The 19407-nt window shown below is 40.7% G+C and overlaps 1 protein-coding gene across 1 annotated transcript in view; it reads right to left on the bottom strand.

Annotated features, from left to right (window-relative positions):
- Window positions 1-19407, bottom strand: part of ttyh2 (tweety family member 2) — a 122484-nt gene that overhangs the window by 15904 nt on the left and 87173 nt on the right. Inside the window, exons 6-11 of the mRNA XM_068004143.1 lie at window positions 18630-18702; window positions 9725-9794; window positions 6329-6384; window positions 5739-5831; window positions 4989-5081; window positions 578-720 (exon numbers count right to left, since the gene is read on the bottom strand). Of these exons, the coding sequence (XP_067860244.1) occupies window positions 578-720; window positions 4989-5081; window positions 5739-5831; window positions 6329-6384; window positions 9725-9794; window positions 18630-18702 (528 nt within the window). The remainder of the gene's footprint in view (window positions 1-577; window positions 721-4988; window positions 5082-5738; window positions 5832-6328; window positions 6385-9724; window positions 9795-18629; window positions 18703-19407) is intronic.

The raw sequence follows: 19407 nt of genomic DNA, 5'->3' as shown, positions 1-19407 counted from the left end.
AAGAGGGTTCCAAACTTCTACCACCCTTTGCACCTGTCTATAAAGCTCTGGTATATTCCAACGTCTCTAAACATGCACAATTGTGGCTCCCTCACTTTTGCAAACCACATAAAACATTCCTTTTACATAGAATTACATAGAAATTACAACATGGAAACAGGATGTTTGGCCCAACCAGTTCTTGTTGGTGTTTATTCTCCAAAAAAGTCTTAATCCCATATCCCTTCATTCTCTTCTCCTTCAATCACTTAATCCAACCTATTCTTAAATGTTGACATGATCTCTGCTTTAATCATTAACTCCGTGAAGTAGTGTATTCCACAGCCTCAAAACCCTCTGCGTGAAAACCCTCCTGCTCTCTCTTCTAAATCTTTTACATTTAATCTTATATCCCTTATTCTAGACCCCCTCAATCACTCAAAAAAGCCTGCTTCTGCTGACTGTCCCATTCCTTCATAATTTCAAATACCTCCATCAAATCACCCTTTATTCTCCTATGTTCTCTGTAACACGTTTCTCAGCATTGTGACAATGATCTCCGAAATCAGAACACGACATAAAATGTTATGGCACTTGCCTGATTGCAAAGTGATTACAAGCACGAGATATTGCACAGATCATAGCACAGAATGCAGCTGCAGCAAGGATAGAAAACAGTGAAAGGTAAAGTAACCCCTCAACACCATCGTAACATATACCAATCAGGGCATCCAGATAGTCCTATATAAAAACAAAGAGAGAAGTATGTTAGAAGATGCAACACTGTATAGATGTTTGGTGTATCAACTTACACCAACTTAGTAGTGTCATGTCACTGCACCACTGTGATATGATATAGATTCCTAACCCTAGTTATGGTGTAACCTATATCATATAACACACAGAGGTTGATTTTAATTGAAGTCAATGGAAAGGAAAAAAAATCAGGAGTCGTGTAAAATGGGCGGCCGATCCACTGCTACCGATTGCCTGCCGGGCAGAAACAATTAAAATTGAACCCACAATGTATTATTCTGCTGTTAAGTGTAGCTGTGTACAATTGGTATCTCCCATTAAGGCCACAAGGTGCAACTGCTATAAGGAAACATTGCGTCAAGTCTCTCAGGGATGAAGGGGTCGATTTTGCAATGGTGGCGGGTTGGCAGCGGTGGGGTGGGGGGATGAAGGTGCGCGTGGCAAACCCACATGAACAAAACTTACCATTTCCGACACGATCGCATGATGATTGCTGATGATTAACGTCATCTCCGGGTTTCGCACCCAGCAGCCAGCCTGATTGACAGGCTGGCTGCCATCAGGAGCTGCAACGCAAGGGGCTGGGGGGCGGGGGGGGGGAAGAGAAAGAGAGCGTGACATCATCCGGCGCTAGAATGGAAGATTGGGGGGGGGGGGGGCGAGGGGAAGAGTGCAAGATCCGGGGGGAGAATGGAAGATCGGGGAGGAGAGGAGGACATCAGGTGGACATTGGGGGGTGAAGAGGGGGAGATTGGAGACATCGGACATTGAAGCAGGGTGAAAAGGTAGGTTCATTTTGTGTTTTAACTTCCTTCTATGGTGTATTATGTAATTTATTTGGTTTCTTTTTCCCTGATCCGGCCCTTCTCGCCTGAATCAGAAGCGGTGGGTAAGCCGTCCAGTTAAGTTAAAAATCGTTACAATTACTTCATCTGTCTCAGGTAAAGTACCTCAAGTACCTCAATGAGATACATTTGGCTCTTTAACTGTCATCCCACTGGCTGCAATTGCCGGTGGGACTTCCGTTTACGGGTCGCCGCGCGCACACAGGTGGGTCCCTGGGAAACTCAGAAGTCAGCGGGTTGGAGCCGGCATCCGAACCCGAACGGGATTTCCGTGATTTTCGGAGCACCCCCGCCGCCCCCACAACTGCCCCCTAAAATTGAGCCCAAAAAGTTCTTTGGTGAGGAAACTTTGCAAATTAGCATGTGCTGGTCAGTTTCAGGCTGCAGCTTCAACACCCAACACGATTTCAAGCCAACATCTAGGTACACTAGATGTACAGAATATATTAGTATAGCTCACGGTGATTCAGAGGTTATGCTGTTTTATAAATGGGTCTTGTTGCCATGTAACACACAATAAATCAGTTCCACAGGTTTTACGGTGGGTAAATAAATCAGATTGTGTTTCTATTACATTCTATTCTTGGATTTTTAACCATCGTTTTGGAAATGGGATAATGCAATTGTCCTGTTTTTGTAAAAGCTGTAAATCAGTGCTCTATTATTACATTTCTTTTTATCAAACTATTTCCTTTTATCTGTACACTCAATTTTCATTACTTACCTTTTTTAAAGGTTGGAAAATACAGCAAAATGATAGTTAAGGTATAGCAGGTTGGACACAGGCAACTGTTGTTTAGCAGCACTACAGCAAATTTTACAGCACTGGGGATGGGGTCTTGGGTTTTGAGGGAGTATTCCTGTAATATTGGGCTACTGAGAAGGTGGTTCTGGGATTTAGTAATGCAGAGCAGATGTGGGGGGGGAGCAGATGTGGGGGGGGGGGGAAGGGGAGCACAGGGTGGTTGGGTCCCATAGGTCTGGTAGTATCAAGGAAGGGTACCTGGGTTGTGAGTGTACTGTTGCGGGTGGGGGGGAGGAAGCAGGCAGGTGGGAAAGGGCAGAAAAGCACCAGGGTAGGAATCCGGTTGGGCAGGGATTGATGTGTTCGTGGTTTTTTTTAAATATATAAAGCAGGCGCCTCCATGACATTGCTCAGGGCCACACAGGTCAGCAAAGAACTGCATCAGAAACACAAACAGTGGCTTCAAAGTCAAATTCAAACCCAGGCTGAACAGAGGTTAGGCCTTTTGGTTGGGGGGGGGGGGCAGGGAAAGAGAAGGTTTCAAAGCTTTGAAGCTGCATTTCCAATAGGAGTTGGGATTTTTATGTGAGCTCAACATCAGAAACATTGAAGCAATTGTCTTTGGCCCCCCACCACAAACTCAGTTCCCTTGCCGCCAGTTCCATCCCTCTCCCGGCCACAGTCTCAACCACACATAGAATCATAGAACGGTTACAGCACAGAAGGTGGCCAAGTCAGTCCATCGAGCCCATGCTGACTCTTTGTAAGAGCAATCCAGTTACCCCATTCCCCTGCTCTTTCCCCATAGCCCTGCAAATTTTTTCCCTGTTGCAACCTTGGGATCCTGAGTTTATTCTCAGATCTCATATCCTTTCCACCACAAAGATCTCTTACTTCCACCTCTATAACATTGCTCATGCTATCTCAGCACCTTTACCACTGAAACTCATCGATTTCTCAGTCACCTTTAAACTCTACTACTGCAATGTTATCCTTGCTGGTCTCCTTTCCTCCACCCTCCATAAGCACCAATTTGTCCAAAACTGTGCCTTAAGCATTCTGGCCCTCACTAAGTTCTGAGCACCTATTAACCCAGTCTTTGCTGACCTATATCGACTCCTTGTCCTGCAGCAGGTTCCCCTCCAAGTCACACACCATCCCGACTTGGAAATATATTGCCATTCCTTCATCATTGCTGGGTCAAAATCCTGGAACTCCCTTCCTAACAGCACTGTGGGAGAACCTTCACCACACGGACTGCAGCGGTTCAAGAAGGCGGCTCACCACCACCTTCTCAAGGGCAATTAGGGATGGGCAATAAATGCGGCCCCGCCAGCGATGCCCGCATCCCATGAACGAATTTAAAAAAACTTCACCCTGATTTTTAAATTCCTCATGGTGTCACTTGTCCCTATCTTTGCAATCTCCTCCAGCCCCATACCACCACCTCGAACACTCACTTCCTCTGACTCTAGCCATTCCTTCATCCGCCATTGGTAGCAGAGCCTTCAGCAGGCCCTGCTCTCTGGAATTCCCTGCCTTAGTCTCTCTACCTCCCTCTGCTCCTTTAAAAACCTTCCCAAAACTCACTGACCAAGCTTCTAATCTCTCCCTCCTGTTTGGCATCATTTTTCATTATGGTCATCTGTGAAATGCCGTGGGAAGTTTTTTTTTAAATGTTAAAGACACCACATAAATGATTGCTGTAAGTTGAAAGTTTTTGGAAAATTTTAGCTATTTTTCATTTATTTATGTTGTAAAAATGTATTTTCACCTCCGTAGTCAGCTAGCTGAAGAGAAAAAACGGCACAAGATTTTCAAAAAAATGTATTTTCAGCAATTTGGTAGCAAATGGTTCAGCTTTGCCTTGCTCAGAAATTTGCATGTGAACAAATCACAATTAATAATTCTGTATAGCAACCAGCAGCAAGAAATTTTGTTATGAAAAAGTGTGATGCCCAAAGTGTAAGGAACAAGCAGGCACTGCAGACAGCCTTACAGTTTTTGAATATATACATATATGTATATATAGTATATATAATATATATTATACACACTAGTGGATCTCCCCAGCATTGTTCATGATAAATTGGATGATATGCTGTTTTATAAGGGTAGAAGTGTCGTAACATGTATTTTTACACAATATATTATTCTGCTCAAGCGGAGCTCTATTCCTCTAAGGCCACAAAGTATAATTGTTGTTGAATACAGGCTCATGTCAAGCAGACTTTAATTGTTTGGTGATGGAACTTTACAGATTAGAGTGTGGTCAGTTTCAGGCTGAAACTCAGAAGCACCCAGCAATTTAAGCATATTTTGCATTTAAACAATGTGTGACGTGTGGAATGTGATATCTGGAGTGTGAACAATTTTGAAATAATACTTTTCCACCTTCATATGCCCAAGCAAGATTTTTTTTTGCAGCATTTCAGGTTGAAGGTACCACCCACATTTAGCTCACATTACCCATGGTCCCAATCAATGAGGCCCACAAAATTGAGAATCAGCATAATTTTTATTCCTGGCAGCCAATCAGGAGCTGATATTCATTAACCAAATTACAACACAGCAGTTCTGCCCATAGGTAAAAGGTGAAGAAAATGGAAAGGAAAATAAACCCACAAATAGTTTCGTATTGCTTTGCTTCATTAATAACTTACCTTGTGGAGTCCTCGGCAGTCAAGCATCGCTGTGAGCTGGTGCAAATTGGATTCAGATTTATTTAGCAGCCGCTGTATCCCAAGAAGGTCTTTCTGTGAAGAAAGAATGGGAAGAATTTTTAAAAAATTTTAAAACATGTTTAGTCTTACAAGTAATGTGTTAACCACAATCTCTAAATATCAGAAACATTATGGAGTCACCCGATTGCTCAATGAGTTTATGCAGTAAACCAGGAGGACCCAGGTTCAGTCCACAACCAATGCAGTTAGTTTGTTTCAGCTGAGGAGCACTAAGAGCATATGGTCGTAACATTCATGTGTTAGAGAGGTAGATCCTAGGCGGACTCCAGAGGCAACAGTGCCAGGGTGGGAAGAGAAGCCATTGTTGGAGATGCTCTGGCTACGATTGGATAGAAAGAGTGGAACCAAGCGAGGGGAATCCCATTGAGATGGACAACAGAGGAAAGCGCTCAAGCAGGATGTTGTGGTTGAGTTTGCCAAAAGCTGGAGAGAGAGCAAGGAGGGATAATGTACCATGGTCACAGTCACAGAGGATGTCATTTGTAAGTTTGGTTAGGGCCGTTTCGTTGTTGTGGCAGGGGCGAAGACCTGATTGGATAGCTTGGAACAGGGAATTGTGCTAAATATGGGCATTGATATGGGAGATGACAACAGATTCAAGGAAACATTCACAACAACGAGATTGAGAAATGAACTGAAGAATTTACAACCAGAAATTTTATCTCCTACCATTGCCATTGGGAATATTGGTACGGCAATATGCATCATCCCTTGGATCTGCATCTGCATGGTAGTCAGTGATCGCTGGAAAATTGAGAGTGTCTATGGAAGGGGAAAGAAACAGTGTAGTCTGATTCAAACATTACATTGCAGTGAAAATTCAAAAATCGATCACTTTCTGCTTTCATTTTCCATGTGAATGATCTATTCAATAATTTAAAAAAATGTCCTCCCTTGCAAAAACAAATCAAGCTTCAATTTGATTAATGATGAAGACTGGAAAGCAGTCCTTTACCTCACCAATTCAAATCTACTGCAAATGAAATTGGCATTACAGAATTTTACAACATGGAAGGAGGCCATTCAGTCGATCACACCTATGCCATCTCCCTGAAAGACCTATCTACTTAGTCCCATTCCCCCCTACCATTTTTCTTTTTCAAATATAAAAACGCATAAAATTAAGAACTCAGTCTGCAATTGTTTGGATGGAATCGAGAACTCTACCACTTAATTTCACACTCTATCTTATGGCCATTTAAAAAAATGTTCAATCCACCTGCTTCCTAAATAATATACCAATATAACATATTGCATACCTGTTGGAATGGGTTAATCACACTGTGGCTGCAATACAGGTAGTAATGTACCACATCTGTAATAGAAGTAAACAAACGTCAATCAGTAGAGCTCTTATAGCCCAGCTGCAATACAATTTTTATTATGTGATGAAGCTGTGAATGTGTGTACATCTTACAGAAATGTTAGCTGCTTTGTAGTCAGTTTTTTGATACGAGGTAGATGAAATCAATAATTTCTGCTGAAGCAGAAATTTGTTGGATTTCTTTTTTTTTGGCAAAAAAGAGACTCACTGTTATTCAGTTGTAGTTTTTAATGAATATATTACATTTAAGATGATCAGGTGCAAGTGCGGTTCATTTAAATTGTGACGGAAACAAGGTGGACGCAAGGTTTCATTATATATAAATAATACCTGAAGCTTTGCAGAAGCTCCATTAAAATTGCAGCTCCCCAACATTCCTAAAAGTAAATTTGTTTGGTGTGTGGTACTGAATCATGGGCTGTGCTCTGAGCTAATATCAGTTGGATAGCAGTAAAGGTGCCACAATTAATAAGACAAAAGGAAACATACAGCCAGGGTTCTCATTACTGAGATCCAGTTGTCAAATGGTGAGTGACCAAGGCTTGTGACAAATCTAGGGGTAATAATAATGAAGAAAATCAAGCTGAATATAAAAAATATAGAGGGGAATCAAAACAGGAGATTAGAAAGACTAAGGGGGGTATGAAGAAAGACTGCCAAGTAACAAAGGGAACTAGTAAAGGATTTTACACATAAATGTTACAAGAATAAAGTGTAGCACTGATGAGAGGAAATAAGAAATCTTCTTAGGAAGGACAAAGGAATGGCAGAAATACTAAATAAGCACTTTGCCTTGATTTTCACAGAAGAATATAATAGTGGGAAAAAAAAGCTACAAGAGGAGAAAGTGAAGAATTTAGAAAGGATAATTATTGAGAAGGAAGTAGTACTGAAAAAATTGGTAGCAGAGTGGAAAAGGCAATTGGCCTTTAAAATGCTTAGGGAAGTCAAAGAGGAAATAGTTGAGGTCCTGACCACAATCTTTCAAACATCTTTAGATAAGGAAGTTGTGCGAGAAGACTGGAGAGTTGCCAATATATCACTTGTTCAAAGAGGGTCAAAGGGATAAACCAGGTAACTATAAACCAGTCAGCCTATCAGCAGTAGGCAAGCTTCCAGAGACCATAATACGGGAAAGACATGGGTTAATTAAGGACAGCCAACATGGATTCATAATCTTCACTATTCCTTGATCTGTCACAAGATTTTTTTTTCCATCTCTAATCGACCCTACCTTTTCTTCAGCTATTCTTTTACTTTTTGTATAACAATTTAATAGGGTTCTTTGAGGAATTAAAGGGGTTTATTGATGAAGGAAATGCTGCAGATGTTGCAAAAATGGATTTTCAAAGGCATTTAATAAAGTACCCAATAGGAGGCAGAAAATTAAGGCGCTTCCTGGTTAATGGACACAAAACAGAGAGATGTGGTCAATGGATTTTCTTTTAATGGACTGGAGGGATGTATACAATGGTTTCCCCAGTAGTCAGATGGCAAATGGAGTTCAACCCGGAGAAGTGTGAGGTATGCAGTTAGGGAGGGCAAACAGTAAAAGGGAATACGCAGTAAACAGGAATATATTGAGAGGGGTAAAGGAAGTGAGAGACCTTGGAGTGCATGTGCACAGATCCCTGAAGGTGGCAGTACAGGTAGATAAGGTTGTGAAGAAGTCATACGGAATGCTCTCCGTTATTAGCCGAGGTATAGAATACAAAATTGCAGCTACGAGAGATTGGATAGGCTGGGGTTGTTTTCCTTGGAGCAGTGGAGGCTATGGGGAGACTTGATTGGGGTGTACAAAATTATGAGGGGCCCAGATAGAGTAGACAGGAAGTACCTGTTTCCCCTAGCGGAGAGTTCAAGAACTAGAGGACATAGATTTAAACTGATTAGTGGAAGGATTTAGAGGGGACATGAGGAAAAACTCTTTTTTACCCAGAGGGTGGTGGGTGTATGGAATTCGCTGCCTGAATTGGTGGTAGGGGCAGGGACCCTCAGCTCTTTTTAAAAAGTACCTGGACCTGCACCTAAAGTGCTGTAAGCTGCAGGGCTACGGACCGGGTGCTGGAAGGTGGGATTAGAATGGGCACCTGGTTGTTCTTCGAGCTGGCGCAGACACGATGGGCCGAATGGCCCCTTTCTGTGCTGTATCTTTTCTGTGGTTCTATGGTCAGTGTTGGGACCATTGCTCTTCTCAATCTATTATTCTATTGATGATCTGGACTTGGGTTTTGGGACACATGATCAAAATTTACTATGAAGAGGACTGTAAGTGACTTCAAGGAGGACACATACAGATTAATACATTGAGCAGATAAATGTCTGATGAAATTTGATGTGGAGAATGCATTTTGGGAGAAAGAATAAGGAGAAACATATACACTTAAAGCAAAAACCTTAAAAGGAGTAGAGGAGCACAAAAACTTAGGTATTCAGAAACACAAATTTTTAAAAGTGAGAGGACAAGTTGATAAAGTTATTGAAAAAACATACAGAATCCTAAATTTTATACACATTGGTATAGAGTACAAAAGCAAATGGGTGTTAAACTTACACAAATCAATGGATAGGCCGCAATTAAAATATATTGTCTAATTTTGGGCACCTTACTTTGGGAAAGACGTCAAGGCCATGGAGAGATTGTGGAAAAGAGTTACTAAAATGACACCAGTGGTGAGAGGGTTTAGTTTTGAAGAGAAACTGGGGCTCATTTTACGAGAACAGAAAAAGTTAGGATGTTATCAAAATTATGAGAGGTTAGGATAAGGTAAATTGGAAAAAAAATATTTTCACTGTTGAGTGAGTCAGTAACTACAGGGCATAAATTTAAGATCATCGCCAAAAGGAGAAATAAGAATATTTTATATATAGATTGTCAGTACATGGAATGTCCTAGCAAAAGCAATGATAAAAGCAGAATCTATTATAGCTTTTAAAAAGGAAGTGGATAAATATTTGAAAAAGAGAAAAATAAAAGGCTTTGGGAAAGGAAGCAGGTATAGGACTAAGTGGATAGGTCTTTCAGAGAAATGGTACGATGGGCCGAATGGCTCTCTTCTATGCTGTAAATTTCTATTATTCTATGTGCATGTATGGATATTGGCTGATGGCGAAATCAGCCTCAGCTCTGACAGTGCCCACAGATGAAATGCTGTCTCTTACAGTCCAGGCTCACATATAAAGACTGGCCACTCAAGCAAAGTATTGGAAGGCCACTGGTCCATAGAACTGTATCCCTATGTTAGTTGCCAACTTTGGGGGAGGAAGGAAGGAGAAGAGAAAGAAAACATTGTTTTTTAAAAAAAATCCTTTAAAAAAAGTGTAAGTTTACCTGAGCTAATTTTATTGTGTGTCATGTTCATGATGAATTTGTCTGGAGCCACACAGAAATCACTGATTGCCTGAAACATATGCAATTAAACAATATGTAATGTTGACAAAAAACAGTTCCAATACATATTGATAGGGAAAAAAAGTGAACAGGAAGAAACAGAACCCAAGTATAATGGAGTGATATAAAACTAAGACAGATGATTTTAAAATGTGGAGCAAATTTGCTTCCATAGTTTAATAGCTTACCACAACACTTATACAAAGATTTCTGCATCAAATATGTAGACACAATCATGGTCTTTGGTGCATTTCATTTACAATTTACAGGAGCCAAAAAGCTGAGAGGAATCAGCAATAAAAAGAATGTTTGATTTTTTTTTAGCCCTTTGTCTTTGCCCTGCCCTCTTTCCTATACCATCTGTTTTCCAATAAAACTACTCATAAGCTTCTGCCAAGATTGATTTTGAATCTGCTACTGGGAGGCACACAAAAAGCAGTGCAGTATAAATTTCAACAAGTGAGTTTACTCCTGCTTTATGAGAAGGCTTTGAACCACTCTAGCCCCTTTACTAGATAGTAAAACAAAGATCGCAAATGATACTGTGCACCTTCTCCCTGTTGCAGTACAAATACACTTACTGGCTTGGTAATTTCCTCCACATTTGTGCGCAGAGCCACGCGTAATCTGGGCACAAACCAATTATGTGGCTCAAACGAATCACGGAATTTTATGCGTAAGTACATTACACGCGGAACTACAATAAACCCAAGTCTCCGATATTTTACGTCCATCCATGAAAACCTCCGAATGAATCGCCACCCATAAAATTGGCCACGCCCCCAACTCTCAAATCAAGTATCCTCCAATTGCGCTTGATCGGAGGGTCTCTTCACAGATTTTCAGGCACAGCAGGAAAGAAAGTAATTCTTTTGGAGTTTTATTAAAATTTTTTGAAGTTTTAAAAAAAAGTTATTCTCACTGAAACCCACTCTGTATTTTCTATTTCTTTTAATGCATTTTTATGGCACAAGTACAACAAAAATTGAAATGCTTCACCGGTTACACGTTCTTAAACATGCTGTGCCTGATGTGCGTGAATGATGAGTTGAAACTTCAATTTTCATGCTGAAGAAGAAATATATGGTGTTGGATCAGCATTTTTCTTGGGTCCCAATTGTTTGCTGTTTTTCACGAATTTTAAGTTTGGGCACATTCTAATGAGATTGGAACTTCCGCATAACTTGATGTCAGCAAAATGGGGGCGACGTTGGCTGAAATTTCGGGTCTAAATTCCGGGTTGAGCCCACGGTGGAAACTTCAGGCCATTATATTTAACATCTGTTAATTTGATGAAAGCATTACTTATTGTAGTATCTGAATTTAAATTTGCAAAGGAGACAGTTTAATTTTTAAGCATTCTTCTGAGTAGCACTAACCTATAAAACCTTTACTTATTGTTGCCATTGATGAAATTCAGAATTTCTGTTCATGGAGTTCAAATGTATGAATGAGTACAGGATTTTTCAACAATAAAATAATTTCAAATGCGTGAGAACTACAAGCCCATGCACTGGCTAAAGTGACCAGACAGTGCTGGTCCCAACATGATCAAACATATGCATAATTTGAAATATCTGCAACCTTGAAAACAAATTATAGTACCTTTTACATGTACTACCCTTAGTTATAGCTATACTGCCCACACTACAGTTATTTCCTCTTACAAGTCCTTTATTAAAAAGTATTTGCAATTCAGCAGTTTTCATTTTTTCATAACCAAGGTGAAAAATCAGGCAGATTAGTAACTTGCAAACAGCAATGAGGTGAATAACCAGTTAATCAGTTCTTAGTGGTGCTGGTTGAGGGAACAATGCTGGTCAGGGTACTGGGAGAATTTCCTGCTCTTTTCTGAATAGTGTGGTGGAATCTTTTACATCCATCTCAACAGGTCACCAAAGCTCAAATTTAACCAGTGTCTTTGGCCCCTACTGCAAACCCCACACCCTCGTCACCAATTCCATTACTCTCCCTAGCTGCCCTCACGTTGAACCAGACTGCTCAGATCATCAATGTCCTGTTCAACCCCGAACTGATTGTCCAACCCAACGTACTCTCCATCAGGAAGACTGCCTACTTCCACCACTGTAACAATGTCCGCCTCTGCCCCACCTCTACCTCAGCCCATCTGCCAATGAAACCATCACCCGCACCTTTGTCACCTCTAAACTAGATTCCTCCAATGCTCCCCTGGCCAGCCTCCCATCCTCCACCTTCTGTAAACTTCAGGTCAACCAAAATTCTGCTGTGAGTATCCTATCCTACACCAGGTCTGGCTTGCCCATCAGCCCCATCTCTTCTGGCCTACAGTGGTTCCTGCTCCATCAGAAACTTAAAATTCTCATCCTGACATGACATGCAAGCTACTGTTTAAATATGCTCTTAGTTGAATTATTCTACTAAAGATAAAGTAGAGTGAGAATGAAATGAAATTCATGTCTAGATTAATCGGCATCTCACACATTTGTTTCACAAACATCAATAGGATCTGGTTTGCAGCTATAATAGGATTTTGAATGTCACATCCTTTCACAATTGAAACCAAAGTCCAGTGATCATCTATTTATCACTTATCTTCCTATTTAACATGGATTTTCATGAGTGAGTGACATACCAACAAGTAATCATCAACAATATTGGTGGAATCTATGTCTAACCAAATCCTGCCTGCAAAAATTAACTGACTAGTTTCATTTGTTCATGAGCTATTACGGCAGAAAGATCAAACAACAGAATTTTAAGCAATTTAATATTTGGTATACTTAGTTCAACTTCACTAATATTTATAAATGCACATTGTTGGTGAAAGTCAGCATCCTAATAAAACAATTACCAGTACAAAATATCTTTGGGATTTCTAGTAGAGTAGGGACTGCAGAAAGACACCATTTCAGCAATGCCCCTGTGGTCCAATTATCCAAGGCAGAGGTGGTCAGATGACCCAAAATCCTGTTTGGAGCAATGAGTGTGCGTCAAGGCAAGTGTAGCCTTGACGCACCGAGCAATGCCAAGGTTTAGTGCAAAAGACGACATGATGAAAGAGCATAATGCTTTAATCAGTCAATTTAGGTCAGAAACAAAAACAACTTGCACTTCTATAGCACCTTTAACGTAGTAAAAAGTCCCAAGGCGCTTCATAGGAGCGTAATCAGACAAAAATTGACACCAAGCCAAAGGAGGAGACATTAGGAGAGGTGACCAAACGCTTGGTCAAAGCGGTAGGTTTTAAGCAGCATATTAAAAGGAGGAGAGTGGTGGAGAGGCGAAGAGGTTGAGGGAGGAAATTCCAGAGTTTAGGGCCTAGACGGCTGAAGACACTGCCATCAACGAAGGAAATGGGGGATGCTCAAGAAGCCAGAATTAAAAAACCTATAACACAACTGAACAGCAGAAAAACACAGGTTATTAAGAATGTCATGTATTTGTATTTTCATAAGACACTTGATAAAGTTCCATATGCCATATTTTGAAGGAGGTTAAAACTCAAGAAATTAACAAATTAACCAACTGGATTGAAAACCAGCTTGGAAATAGGAAGCAAAGGTCAATGACATGGAAAACTAAACCAGTTAAACTGATGTGAAGTTCCAGAGGATTAAAATATGACTTACAATTTCATTATTTTTGCCTGGTAAGTTTAAAATTCATTGCAGGAAAAGTCTTTGAAAAGATTTAGCTGGTGGGCAAGTCTGTGGAAGGCAGCACACGACTGAATATTGGCAATATGAGAATGGATGAACATGTCGAGTTTAGCTCTTTCCTTTGTGTACTTATGCAGAACTTATTGCCAGGAGATTAAATACCTTTTTTGGCCTCAAAGCTTATACTTTGCTCATTCAGCCTTCAACAAAATCAGCTTGAATCAGTGAGGAAAAACATCTGTAGACCTAATTTTAAACACTGAATTGCTGACAAAGGTCTCACTAGATAGCCCCTAAACTAGACCATGGGTCCATGTTCTAATTTGGTTGAAAAACTTCAATTTCTCTTTCCATTTTTAATATTTATAATATATTTTCCATGACCTTCCTTGGTTCTATGTATAAAAGTGTTATGAAGCCAGTCCTGCTCTAGAGCAGTAGCTTAGGTAAAAGCTGAAAATGTTCATTTAATATTTTGAAGTTACTTAACATTATTCTTCCACACTTTTTTTCAAAGCACACTGGAAATATCTACATATTAAAATTCTTGTGCATGGCATGCACTTCCTGTCCATAAACCTTAATTACTGTGTCACAATTTTAACATTGAAACTGCTTATGCAAACATTTATAATGGGAATCTACATGTCAAGGAGGAGTGGGATAGGAAGGGTGGGATCGGAAAGAAAAGGAAGGGGAGAGAAAGAAACAATGAGGGAAGGAAAGGCAAGAATGGAAAGGATCTGGTCTATGAATTTCAGCAGAAGCAACACCAATCTACATACAACATTTGCAAGGTCTTCTTTGCAGATTGCAAAAATAATTTCTTTGTAAGATATGTGGAAGAAAATATGCACATTTCTAAAAGCTGCAAAGTGTCAATCAGTATCAGGTTGATCCAAATCAACTTTTTAAATTAAACCAGATTGAGCAGCCTTCATGTGAACAGACCACTAAAGGGAATGAAGGTAAAGATGGAGAGAAAATGGATTATTTTAAAAACCTAGCTTAATGAAGCACTTAAGGAAAGTGATTCACCCAACATTTAATGAACAGGCCTGCTACAGCTGTGCATTTTGAAACCATTATACCATCACATAATAATCCAGTTAGAAGGTGTCGGGGGCCCACAGAGTGATGGGGACAGCTAAAATGTTAATCAAATCAGAAGATTTGGACTAAACACAACATGGTTTCAATCAGTTGACTTCAGCGATTGGCAGTAATCTGCTTACCAGGTTTAGCAAGGAACTACCAGCTGACAGGGATGTAGATGGGGGATGGAACAAATAAAGGAAATAATTTCATTCTATGTACCAATACAGCAGATCGTAATAAATAGTTGAAAGACTAATAGGTCTTTAACCAAATTAAACATGTCCCTGTTAGCCACCTGCTACCCACTGAAATATTCTTTCAGTGCTCCTCATTAATGAATGAAATGCACAAGATCTCCACCACTTGTTATTAACAAAAGGATCTGGGATAAGTCCACAATTTAACAAGCACTGCTTCAACCACTATAGAATCTTGGATTAGATCTGCTGTCTGCAATGTTGTGCATTAGGCTGAATGCCCACTTATGTAATGGAAAAATGTGTACACTTAATTAAGTGATGTGTGAATATAAATGAGCAAAATTCTTTGTTGTTAGCCAGAATTTAGGTTGTTCTTCCCGTTTGTAGTATTTATGTTGTTTCTATATGTAATGTACAATGCATCTCAATTATCCCTTTAATCTTCTACAAATTTTCTATCTTAAATGTAATACTGAATGTCATTTGGGACTACAGGATTCAAGGTACACTCCAATAACCAGCAAAAAGAAATCCTGAAAACTAGTGATTGCTGTTGAAAGGCAGAACTTAGAATCATAGAATCGTAAAGCACAGGAGGTTGCCATTTAGCCCATCATGCCTGTGCCAGCTCTTTATCAGAGCTATTCAATTAGTCCTACTCCCCTGCTCTTTCCCTGTAGCCATGCAATTTTCTCCCCTTCAAGTATCTATCCAATTCCCTTTTGAAAATTATTCTTGAATCTACTTCCATTACACTTTCAGGCAGTGCATTCCAAATCATACTAACTCGCTGCCTAAAAAAAAATCTGCTCATCTCATCGCTGACTCTTTTGCCAATTACCTTAAATCTGTGTCCTCTGGTTACTGACCCTTCTGCCACTAGAAACAGTTTCTCCTTATTTACACTATCAAAACCCTTCATGATTTTGAACACCTCTATCAAATCTCCCCTTAACCTTCTCTGCTCTAAGGAGAACAATCTCAGCTTCTCTGGACTCTTCATGTAACTGCATTCGCTATTGAATGAGAGATTGTTGGCAAATTATAACATGCAAGATTTGGAAAAATATTTTTTAAAGTTAGCAGATAAACGATAAGATCACTAGAGAATCCTGAAGGTAATTTCAGGCATACTGCTGGTTATACACCATCTTGGCTTGCAGTGTCATGTCAAGCTGTTGAAACAGTCCCTGCTGATTTGTCAGGTGTCAGAGGCTACAAATAGTTTCAAAATAGAAGTGAAACTTGGCATCTCTGCCTGATTTGAAATTGCAAATCCTGTCCTACTTGAATACATCACGATTCAGATAGAAATAGACTGCAAATTTACAAGAAAATTGGTAGTTGGCAGTGGCCTTTCAACACCACAGATACTCGCTCTTCTAAACTTTGAGAAAAAAATCATAAGGAATAAAGTTTCCACTGCAGAGGTGAGACCCACAGAGTTTCTCAGTTTGTCTCTCTGCCTTCAATTTTGTCTGTCTCTGCATTCAATTCAATTTCCCTTCTCCTTCCACCTGCCCTGTCTCTCTCCCATGCTCCTTTACTTTTCTTTTTCCCTTCTTACTTTTCTGTATTTAGCTCTCCCTCTTCATCTTCATCTTCGTACTGTGGGCAGCAAGAAGCAGCAGCACAGTGGCTTAGGTACTGGCCAAGTTACAGGCAACAGCAGTTGGCAACTCAGGCAGCAGACACGAGCAGTATCAGGAACCAGGGAAGTGGACAGATGGGAGGAAGCTATTGAACCTGGAGCATGGAGGAAAATGATGCCACTGACGTAACTATATCTTGGGGGCTGGGTCCAAAATTCTCTTGATTGGTTGCCGACTATAAGGGGCAGGGTTGCTCGCATCTTCAGACTTAGACTTTCAGAGCCTGGGTCAGTTAGTTGCTCCAAGGTGGGCTACCCTTCCACTCCCACACCTAGTATAAAGCCACAGATAAGTACGGTGAGCACTAATGATGAAAAATGCTCACCTCTGAAAAGACCAACCAAAAAAAGTTGATCCACCAATGGGTTTGTGCAAAATATATATTTATAAATATATATTTTATATACCTGCACCCAGCAGTGCTGCTCTCTCAAGTCAGGATCTGCAATATTGTCGATTCCTGAAACAGATCCCAATAAAGCTCAGAGTACCGAATGGGGTACCAGTCCGCCAAGTCAATAGACGATGGTGCCCAAACATAGGCTGCTTTTCTCCATTCCTCTCCTCCAGGCACTGACTCGCTCAGAGTGCAGTCCCAAAGGCACAGTAGTACTTCACCCCAGCAGTCGTTCTCCATTTGTGACAAGGCAGCAGGTGCCAGCAGGTTGTTCGACTGTAAAGAGCATCAGTCAAATTAAATCCTCATTGTTAAGTGCACAAGCATGAAATTCCAGCAGAGGTTACTGGAAAGCGACCAGGAGTCTGGAGCTTGGTCAATTTTTCCCCTCTCCAGCCTGGGGACATTGATGCCACCTTTGCTAACGTACTGCTGGCTTGGCTCTTTAGTTTATTTTAAACAGATGAAACCTAGAGCAGTAAAATTCTGCCACAAAACATAACAGCCTGAACCATGCAAGACCAGGACAGCCCTGGGCTTGATCTGTGGCCCATGTTTAGCCAGCCAATTTCAGCAATTAAGTATCATTTCCATCCATCCCATCCCACTTAATAAGGCACTAAAATCTCTACATACTTAAAACCTTCACCGCAGAAGCGCTTAAACTAGAACAAAACATCTCCAAAAGGGACTGAACTAGGTTTTCGTCTAAAGTGCATTTTGTTTTGAGATTCAAATTCCACATCTGTTTTATTCTGCGAAAGAAATGCCGATCTACTAGATGCAATTCAGTCCGAATAGTTGTCAAATTCATCTATAAAGCAATAATTAGAGCAACAAAGAGAGACAAATAACCAGCCACTTTCAGTGCCATGGTGAGAGTTTCTGCATATTGAGTTCACTGCTGATTCACAGTCAATTTGCAGAGGTCTGGGAATGAGGTGGCGAATAAATGTTCTCTGATTCTGCACATACAGCTTGCTGAAGTATGGTTACATGATTAGGAAGGCGCAGAGATGACCAGGCACTTCACGACAAAAATTAGAAAGCAACCAGGGTCAGCTTTTGTGCAACTCCTGGTGGTCTGTTCCAGAGCAAAGGCCTGGAAAAGGGGTGGGGAGGGGGGCGGTTATATGCCTGCACCTTCTGCATATACACACACACATATACATACACACATATATATATATACACATACATATACATACACATACACACACACACACACACACACACACATAATGTGCGTGTGAGAAAGAGAAAGGAAGACAATTTTTTAAAAATTGCCCCTCCCTCCAGTAGGAACGCTGCATTGTTGGAGGTGACATCTTTTGCATGAGCTGTTAAACCAACCCTGTCTGTTCAGATGGACATAAAAGATCCCATGGCACTACTGGAGGAGGAGGAGGACGTCCTCCCAGTGTCCTGGCCAACATTCTTCCCACAAATCAACATCAAAAATAGATTAACTTGTCCTTCATCTCATTTATTGTTTTTGGGACCTTACTCACTACAAATTGACAGCTACGAATGCCTACATAATAACAGTGACTGCACTTTCAAGGTAGTTCGAAGTGCTTTTTAATGCTCGGAGGATGAGATAACATTGCTGTACAAATCCAAGTCCTTCCTCTGCCACAGGACTCCCAAACTTAAAACCCTGCATCATAGCATGTGGCATCAAAACTGACAAGAAAGGATTTGATACCAAAAAAACACACAATGCACTAATACTTAAACTGTTAGTTTCTATATGTATTGATGATGCTTTAGAAGTACAATTTTCCAACGAGTCAGTTATTCACTTAATAGAAATACAGCAGAAAATATTATAAATAGGATCATCCTTTCACTTACCACAGCTGCGGCAGTATCCAGACCCAGGGACCCCCAGCTAAGGATTAGAGTCAGGACCCCACTGACAATCATTCTGGAAAAAAAACATAAATGTAATGAATTTCAAATAGAACAATGTCATTCCTAAGGATTTGGCTTTAGATTTCGCTCTTAGATGCTATAGGATATGTTAACAATTAATTGAGGTCCATTTCCATATGTTTGATGATGTAATTAATTGAGAGAGAAACATTTTATACCGCACAAATTTTTATATTAGCAGGCTTCAGCCTTAGAATCAAATGTTACAAAACAGACGATGGCCATTCAGCCCTTCATGCTTGTGCTGGCTCTCATGCCCTCTCCCCATACTCTTATCCATTTATTTCAGTTCAATGGTATAATTTTGAACAACATGTCACAGAGCACATGATTTTGGTAAAATATACCACAGGTGATCTGCTGAGTGTTCCCCAGATGATTCAGTGAGTTTGTAGGCGAGCAGCCTATCCTCATACAGCGCAGGAACATCGCAGGTTCAATCTCCTGGGGCATCATTTTAGCACCCGCTATCTGGTGCGTTCCTGGCGGGGGGGCCCCGAAAATCGGGAAATCCCGGAGCGGGACCGGAGCCCGCGCACTTCCGGGTTCCCCACTGACGCGCCGGCGTGAGCGCGCAGCCCCCGCTTGTGGGAATCCCGCAGGCAATTAAAGCCAGCGGGATGCCACTTGACGCTATTTACTTTGCTTGTTCAGGTCTTTAACTGACCTGATTAAGGGATTATGAGGAGGGGTGGGA

This window comes from Heptranchias perlo, chromosome 23 (assembly GCF_035084215.1).
Source record: "Heptranchias perlo isolate sHepPer1 chromosome 23, sHepPer1.hap1, whole genome shotgun sequence".
In the NCBI taxonomy this organism is placed as follows: domain Eukaryota; kingdom Metazoa; phylum Chordata; class Chondrichthyes; order Hexanchiformes; family Hexanchidae; genus Heptranchias; species Heptranchias perlo.
This window is presented reverse-complemented; position numbering and strand designations above follow the sequence as displayed.